Source organism: Fopius arisanus, unplaced genomic scaffold, assembly GCF_000806365.1.
Source record: "Fopius arisanus strain USDA-PBARC FA_bdor unplaced genomic scaffold, ASM80636v1 scaffold00018, whole genome shotgun sequence".
NCBI classification, from domain to species: Eukaryota; Metazoa; Arthropoda; class Insecta; order Hymenoptera; family Braconidae; genus Fopius; species Fopius arisanus.
In genome coordinates, this window is record NW_011887757.1 from 251,139 (window position 1) to 260,600 (window position 9,462).

At 38.8% G+C, this 9,462-nt stretch overlaps 1 protein-coding gene and 1 long non-coding RNA gene across 2 annotated transcripts in view; one reads left to right on the plus strand and one right to left on the minus strand.

Moving 5' to 3' along the window:
• Positions 1-7,394: 7,394 nt before the first annotated feature.
• On the minus strand, positions 7,395-8,336 carry LOC105263954 (uncharacterized). The gene is made up of 3 exons (XR_891945.1): positions 8,248-8,336; positions 7,776-8,167; positions 7,395-7,699 (listed from the first exon to the last, which is right to left on the minus strand). It is a non-coding gene; the product is annotated as an uncharacterized lncRNA (long non-coding RNA).
• Positions 8,337-8,619: 283 nt separating this feature from the next.
• Positions 8,620-9,462, plus strand: part of LOC105263955 (tetra-peptide repeat homeobox protein 1) — a 2,472-nt gene continuing 1,629 nt past the window's right edge. Inside the window, exons 1-2 of the mRNA XM_011300492.1 lie at positions 8,620-8,810; positions 8,894-9,448. Of these exons, the coding sequence (XP_011298794.1) occupies positions 8,696-8,810; positions 8,894-9,448 (670 nt within the window). The 5' untranslated portion in view covers positions 8,620-8,695. The remainder of the gene's footprint in view (positions 8,811-8,893; positions 9,449-9,462) is intronic.

The following is a 9,462-nucleotide window of genomic DNA, read 5'->3' on the forward strand; positions in this document are numbered from 1 at the left end:
ATGGCAATGGATCCTCCACTTGTAGGACATCAAGTTTTATCTTAATAGTCCGGATGGAATGGTCTGGCCGTTGTCTAGTCCCATGAAATTTTTCCAGCAAAACCGATGTCTGAAGTTTTCGTGGTGCCAGGGAATTTTCGTTTATAGAGTTAATTGTCACGAGAAGTATTACCTTCCAAGAAACACTTCACATTTATTACCAAAATCAATTAATTAATTTTAACTAACAATTATTTACCTTGAAGAGCAATCAGATTCGTAACAATATCTAGAAACAATGATGGTTGACTACAATTTTATTTAATCAATTTGTTTAAACAATATAATATTTATTCATAAAATTAAAAACAATGAAATAATTACCTAGGGCTGTTGCTTGAATTAATTAACGCATTGAAATATTTATTGAAATTATCAGTAAAAATTAAATTGTCCTCTCCGTGCGTGCAAAGATAAAATATAATAAACAATTTATCACCGTACATATCACAATTTACCGATTACGACACTCGAAATAAATAACAATAGAGAATGGTACAATGGAATAGAAAAATCGTTCGCTTAACCCGTGTAGAAAAGTTGGTTGAAAAGTTGAAAAACGGAATAAGTTCTGAAGTAATATAATGGCCATATCTAGATGAATGGAAGGGACAGTGAATAAAGTAGATAAAAGTCACTAACGAGTAGCGAAGGCTGGTATAAAAACGACGTACAGAGTGAAAGGGGGACAAGAGCAGGCCGGTGGAGGACTACATATTGGTCCGTCCTCTCCTCCTCCTCCTCCTCTTCCACCTTCTCCTCTCTCACCATTCGTATCCCCTAAAAACTCAACTTTTGTGACAATACATTCGAGGGTGCCTTTCTTCCACCGACGAAAATGCTTCAACGATTTTTCATCCAATGCAATGCCTCCTTTGTTTACAAAATTGGTATTCAACCTTTCTCCTTTCTCCTCATCGGGGCTTGATTTTCCGATGTGGCCCCGGGTAGATACGCCATTATCCAGAAATTACTGTAGAATTAAATAAATACAAGTAACATGTGCAAGATTACATGGGGTATGTAATCCTCAGGAAATTTCAATCCAACAATTCTTCAATGTCCATAAAACCATGTGTATCCGGAACATATAAATTGAAATTCCAGTTACATATATATATATATGGAATATAACTTATATACAAGAATAATTTAAATATAGGTAGTATATATAAAATAAATATTCATGTTATATCATTTTTCCACGGAGTTGTATATAAAATAATATAATTATTATATATTAACATATATATTAATTATTCTTTCGCATATATAACCGGTAATATAATCCGATGCATCTAACATACAAAATGAAAGACATTTACAATTTTTCCATTTTCGTTATATTTTTTCAGATCAATTCCATTGATGATTTTCCAAAAAATTTAGAAAATGTAATTTTTGAATGCATATTGGTAAATATATATGGGAAATCCTTGAAGAAGCATCGAAAAACGAGAGACACGGGAACTTGATGAAATTTTAGTAGAAGAGGAATACACAGAGAGAAATATTTAATAAAAATTATGTTTTTTTTTTTTGTAATTCTGGAGTGAAATGTGGTTGTCGGAAATTTTACGGAACTGTCACGTAATTTTTATCTAAAGTCACGGAATTTTTCTGGGGTGTTCCGTAATTTATCTGAATTATCACTGAAAAATTACGATACCGTCACTTAAATTTTTCGAATCGACTCCATAATCGGTAAGTGAACTGAAGATTTGGGATTTTGGCAAAATATTTCTCTCGGTGTACCAAAAAATAAATCCGAAAACCAAATCGAAAAGACAAGATAATCAGGATGGATCCGATGTATATCCGTCAGTTTTAATTGATTAAAATGAACATTACAGGGAATATAAATAGCTCTGTACCGAGACTGAGAAACTTTTAACAAAGACCAAAACTACATAACCATTAAATACCGATGGAGGAAGTTTCGAGTTGCCAAGAACAAATGGGTTGAAACCCCAAAAAATAACGGAAAACCTCCAGTGGACTGCAGAAGTCGATATGGCAATGAATAAAATAAACCCACCCTTTGCTATCCCGGAATCGGACTGGCTTCCCCTCTCCAAAAACTGGGGATTACTCGAGAACATCGACTATGCGGAGTTTAATATCGCCCTCAAATCTGGGAAAACCAGAAGCTCAACATGGACTACTACAACCTGAAGACTCTTCCCCAAAAGTACCACTTAATATCAGTAGATATTTTCAATGAATATCAATGTTAGACAAAAGGAATTGTCCTGCCTCCTGAAATCTCCGCTTCACCCGCCGCATCCACATCATCCAGTGGAACAAGATTCCGTCATTCGCTTGCAAGAAGCTTTTCCATGGATTTTTTCCTTCGACGTCAAGGAGAAATTTCCCACCAGATGAACAATCCTCAAATGATTAGATGATTTACCTCGTTTCGGTCTTGACGATTATCCCGGACGGACTGATTCATCTGACAAAGAGTTCAGAGATCTTGTTCATCGATTCGTCTGCTCCATCCAGAGATTCAAATAGAACCCCATGAATTCCAGTGCAATATTTATCCATCAGCTTGCAATGTACGTTCCAAGACCTTTCCTAATTCGGCATTCGCCTCTGGCAAAAGTTCCCTGAACTCCCATTCTCAAATTCCTGCTGCAACATTCTGAATTAGTGCGATACCACTGAATGGCCTCTTACAGCTGCCACTTATCTTATCTTATTTTCGATTATATGTCCACAAAGACCTCAACGTCCATCCCTTACGAAGTTGGAATGTGTGGACATATAGCAGGACTAGTTGGATGTTGCTCACTGTGGGAGCCTCTCCTTGTCATTAACATCCCCTGGAGGATCATCAGTGGAATCTCATTCCCTGCAACACCAAATGAACAATCCTTAGAAATTGAAGACAAGTGATAAAGTTAGATTGTCAAAATGTCGTATCTCTCGAATGATTTGACGTGAGTTTCGATGAAAGCATGACAAATGGTGATATGAACGTTCATCATGATATCGATTTAGATGATTCAGAACCTCTACCCAAATAAAGTAATTGCTTCTTATTTTAGGATGTCTTTTGTCAAGTGTGAGGGCAAAACGGAAAGTGTAAGGATGTCGATTCCCAGCCCTCCCCCTTTCTCACCCGCATATGAAACTAGAAATGTACCACATATGCTGTCATGTTCAACAGCCGCTTATTGAGGGAGCGAGTGCTGTTACGCACTTGAAATATTCTCCGTGTGTTGGTAATATTTACGAGGTAGAGAGACTCGGTCTTTTTCACCAACAGAATCTCAACTTGACTGGAAAGCTCTGCATTTTTCACTGGTAGTCCGTTGGTCCCATTTCAAGTGGTATCCTTCAAATGTGTTTCCACATTTCTCAAAAGTTACCCCTGGGAGAAGTACTCCTCAGCTATTTTCCAGAACTGTGGCCAGTCTGAGTGGAGAGCTCTGCATTTTTCCACATCATTTGACCGGTCAAATGCCATTGTATCCAATTGGTCACAAATTGATACCTCAATCCCTTCCGAATGGGTAAATTTTTTTAAACAATTACCAGCTTTTCTCCGATTGACTCGACCCACCGTCGGTGTTCATTTCAATTTTGCTGACACCTATCACGTCAGCAGAACAAAAAGCGAACCGACAAAAGAGAACGAGGAAACACCCTTGGAGCGAATTGCGGTCCATATCATCGCACTGGCGTCTGCTGAGCTAGATTACTAGCCCTTTCAACACGTGAATGTCCCAAGCACTGCCAGATTGTCACCGACGAACCCTTCCGCTCTTGAAGCAAGTCCAGAAATCCTGAGTCTACACGTATAAGTGAATCCTCTCTGATTCTCAACAACCGTAATTCAAACTCCCGTCGACAATTCACATCCATTGCTCTTCACATTTTTTATTCTGCTGCGCATTTCACGAGTTATATCTTGGACCATTTCCATATTCCAATAGCGCAATATCATAAACAGAATTTCTTATAGTGTGGCTTTCTCCTTCTTGATGTCTCATCTAAAATAACCATTGCACACTTCAGCATTTAGTCCTACATCATCAAATTCTGCTGCAGGAACAATTCCTTTTGTAATTTTATCCATTGATTTTTACGAGAAACCAATTGTTCTCTGAGGAACATCTAAAAATATGAGGTCGACTGTATTCCTGGTGTTTTCTCAAAATCAATTTGAGACTGAACCTATCTTTTAACACTTTTAGGACAATCCGGGGGAAATCCTCTGTTTAATTCCTGAGGCATTTAATTCTGTCCAGAATTGCAGCGTTAATATTAATTTTCTGGATAATGAAACTCAAAACTCGGTAACTCCCTCAATTCATTACCGAAATGAGTTTAATTGGTGGGAAAATGTTGGAAATTTACCGAGGAGCACGCACATACAAACCCTAATAGCACGAAAGTGTGCCTTTTACCGAAAACGGACACATTCACATTTCACTCGTTTTTTTTTTATGTTCTCCTTTTAGTTCCAGACCATCCACTGCGTTAGGGATGCTGACCATTCACTCACGTCAGTTTAACGTCATTCTCCGGTTGGTGTGTCGTTGAAATTTTCTCCGTCGATATTGTATCGAGCATCGTTGATGCCTACCGTTATATACCATTTGGCAAAACATTAAATCCACATCGAACGGATGTCCATATTTTAACGCGCTTTAAAAAGACGAGTGAATATGGAATTAACATCTGTTTCTGAAATGAAATCATTACCACGTACGAAAGGGAAGCGCTAAATCCATCCGCATTTACCGTGTCTGCGTGACTATTATTTTCCGACTGCTTTCTAGTTCCGTTTTTAAATATATATTTATTTATGGCACAAAACATATGTACATATTTATTTAAAAAACTGGTGATGAATGAAAATTATATCTGATTATTGAAATTGTAGGACAAATAATCGAATTCCGACTCTCGTGTTCATTCATTCATTGGAATTAGGGTTTTAATTGAATTCCACATCCGATGGGCTTAATTGCAATGCCGTATTTTTAATATTCATTAATTATTGTGGTTTAAATAAATATTGCACTATATTATAGGCTCTGACTTGCATTTCTCGGTTAAATAAAATTATTTCAATATGCATATAGACGTTCTACGAATTATCTCGTGGGTATGATTTCCTCTCTATAAATTATCGAATTATTTTCTCAAAATTCATTAATTTAATCTAATCTAATTAATTTAATCGCTATTTTCTATTTCTCGTCGACGTTGAATGTGAAATCGTTTAATTTTTTTCATGAAAAATTGATAATTAAAAATTGTGAATAAGATGAAGATTGTTCTTATTGATTGTAATAAATATTGCATAAACATTTTCGCCGGATGGAGTATGAAATAGGAACATGCGAATCGGTTGAATTATCTGTAATTATCAGTACTGACTCACCAGACACGTTGACACACTGACTCGTTCAGCTAGTCTGCAATTATCCTTGTGGACCCTCTTCTTCCCTGTTTATCAGATCTTCACGCTGAAATCCGAGGGAATCCCTCGAATCTACTTAATTAAAAATCCCGTGATCATACGTCTTGATTCTTTCTGTCCGCCTTCACCGAAAACGATGTGAATTGCACCTGCACTTCACTGATATTCTGATATTCTGGCAACATGAGGTCTAGTTAGCGACCTTGAGAAAAGTGCTTATCAGTCATTCCAACCGGCTGGACTGCATGGTTATAGTTATCATTCAGCTCTCCTCCTCTCAACTTTTCTGCATTAAATTTTCATTAGTCTCTCCTTTCTCATTTATTCCTCATTCCATTATTTCCGATTTCAAGCCTCGAAAATTGAGTCAACTTTTTCCACTGGTATTGAAGTATTTCAGTAATCGTCCAAACAGTTTGCAAGAAAAATTACGTGACTCGAATATCTCACACGAAGAAACCGAAAACCATAGCACAGATAAAGAGGAAAGATTGAGAGTTGTTATGGCTGTTGAGACTGTAGGAAAAACTTGGCATTGCAGATGAATATGTAATGGATTTTTCTCTCCTCCATGTTATGCGTTAAAATGATCTCGAATCACAGCATGTGTTGACTAAAGTGACAGCCGCGGATCCGCGGGATGACGATGAAAAAAAAAAAAAAAAAAACAAAGTCATGGCAGTAAAAGTTAAAAGAGATATGAAATAATACACAGCCGTAAAGACGAGTTTTTTCCCATCTATCTCTTTTCCTCTCTTCCTTTCTTCCTTCCTTCCTTTCTTCCTCTCTTCCTCTCTCGGTCGCCCTAATGGAAAGAGTCACGTGGCGACACGCCGTTGCACGCTCGACTGCTTCCTTTGCTATTGCTCATTGGATTCTCACTGATGACGAGAAGCTTGATGGTGCATTCAAGAGGAGAACCCAAGCATTGAAATAGTTCCATAACTCTGCGGTCCCAATTGAATATTACGCACCCAATTGCCCATAATTCAAAATTTTCCCGCCCCGAAGATGAACATATAGTGACTAAATTGACCAATGAGAAATCAGTGTTACGCGCTGCGATACTTCGACTCGGACGAACTTCATTTATGTGTCTCTACAGTCTTAAAGAGGATTCTCTCTCATTCTGCAAGTAATTCTGTTGATTCTGGAATAATTTAACGTCACAGCTAGTGGCAACTCATCGATCGATGCGAATGAATGGTTTATCGTCTCGATGGGTGAGACAAATGCATTATGGTTGGACTGCGTATCAGTCCAACATCGATAAAAAGATATTTAACAGAGACCCGCGTCCGTACGCGAATCGCTCACTAAATGCACTGAAGAATACGCGTCAGGACGGTTCGCCGGTGACGTTGGTTCCATCCTCTCTACGGGCTTCAATTCAGAAATAGGCATGCGCCATACCCATTCTACTCTGGGTTGCCTCACTGTATACCCCATTCAGCCTTACGACGTCGAAAGGGGGACGATTGCATGGAGGGATGAGGGTGGATTGCCGCTCCTCGCTTTTGCTAAGGTAAATTGTGGGAGAGAACCTTCCAACGGGTGGCTTTCTCTCATACTCCACCTTCCTGCGCTTCTCTTTACACACACCGTCAAGACACCGAATTTTGGATGTATGCTTAGACCTCCTCCAACGACGTATGAAACTTCACTTATTTACCCCCTCGGTACCTTGCAAAAATATCCTCAGAAATTCATTTTCTTACCCTTTTGTTCTAGGCGAAATTGGTCTAGTCCTACCGTGTTTACCATTTGCTGGGTTATTTTTTTTTCCGTCATTCTGGACATGGAAATTTGAAGATAGCAGATTTTTACTTGAACTTTTATGGCAAGTAAAAAAAATTTGTTTTTTCTATAGAGCCATTTGTTCAGAGGAGTATTATTAATTAAATTAATTGACGGAATTCTTCAGTAATAATTATTGGTCGAGACTAGTCAAGGTGACAGCCAACATGGCCATCCTCTGGAGCATTATGATTATCTTCGGTAAGATCTAGTCGAGAGCACCTGAAGCTGACGCACCTGGAGAGATAACGTTTTTATGAAAATACATACTTCTCTCGAGTACATGAATCCTGGGGAAATATCATTTTTTCTTTTGGCAGTGGAGAGTCCGAGATTGCGACAATGCATCTACTATACTGTCGTTGGCGGAAGGAGGACCTGAAGTGTGCACATGGCGCTTTATATAATGCTGTCGTGTACCTCCTATGGTAGAAATCCAATAGTAGTATGGTATCCAGTTAAACTGGTAGGTTGATTGTAAGTGACAGGTGTTACCTACCCAAGTTCGTGAAAGCCTCTGGCGTTTGGTACTCGACCTTAAACGCTGAGTTGACGCAATTTCACGAATTTTAATATGTAATTCAAGTCCTATATCGATTGTTAGCAACAGCTGCATTTGACCTATATATCATACATAATAATCAGCATCCAGACCTTCGGACTGCGAAAATAGAGAAGATGTAGAACATGGAGGAGTACTTGAAGTTTCCAAGTTTGTATACCAGGGGAACTGAATATTATCTGAAATGATAAATATTTGAATTTTAGATAGCATCTGTCGATGGTTGTGCAATTTTGTGGCGAAATTCAACTGAAGGATTGAAATAAATATTCATTGAGGTCTGGATCGGGCATTTTTGGTGTCCAAATCGTCTGAATGTCTCCGGAAATCTGAGAAAAAAAAATAAGGTGATAGGAAACAGAAATGCTTCACTTTGAAAAGTCGACGGTGATTGTGTTGTAATTGATACCTTGTGCTTTTGAATTTCGAATCCGTTTTAATAGATTGCAGTTTCATTTTGCGTAATTCCTCCTAGTCAACAATCTTATAGCTCGGTCGTTGCAACAATACCATAAATCTGCGATCTTCATGAAAGTAATCATCATGTATATATTCGTATTATTCAAATTTTGAGCTTTTGAAATATTCCAATGTTGTTTCCTCGACCATTGACATATCTTTATTAGTAGTTAATAAATGCAAATGACAAAAAAGATCGTGAAATTACCTGTTCAATGGCCAATCATTGCTTGTCGGTTAGACTAATATGGGCAACGAATTTTCCGCATCTTAACCGAGATACATTTTGATTAGTTTAAAAACATGTACGAATATAAAGAGCTGTAACTAGGAACATATTCCATTTTGTGGGAAAGTGATAGAATCAGATACTTCGTGTTCCCACATCATTTTTAAGGATGATTCTGATTCAGATATTAGTTTTTTCGAGTATTCTTTGTTTATTACCGAGTGGTTATGGTTTCCCCCAAGGTGGGATAGATTTTGATAAGCCGACCAGAGTTATCGAGAGAGGTAAAGTATGGTTTCTTTAATGTTATACTGAAATTTTTAATTGCACCGACAAAAAGATTAATTTTTTAATTTGTGTGAAATAGATGGAGCCATCATAAAAATTTACCGTAAAACTACAGAACCGCCTAGTCCTGGACCTGATCCCACCCCTGGACCTGATCCCACCCCTGAACCTGAACCCGGTCCTGTGTCCGGCCCCAGCTCTGAATCTGAACCTGATCCTGTGTCCGGTCCCAGTTCCGAATCGGAACCTGGTCCTGTATCCGGACCCAGCTCTGAATCTGAACCTAATCCTGTGTCCGGTCCCAGCTCTGAATCTGAACCTGATCCTGTATCCGGTCCCAGCTCTGAATCGGAGCCTGATCCGGTATCCGGTCCCAGCTCGGAATCGGAACCCAGTTCTGAATCGGACACTTCGGACTCTGACGAAAATATCATACCTGGTCCGGATTCGGGAGAAGGCCCCGGTCCCATATCCAGCCCCAGCTCAGAATCTGAACCCAATCCTGTATCTGGTCCTAGCTCGGAATCAGAACCGGATCCTATATCTGGTCCCGGCTCTGAATCTGAACCCAGTTCTGAATCGGACACTTCAGACTCTGACGAAAATATCATACCTGGTCCGAATTCTGGAGAAGGCCCCGGCCCCAGC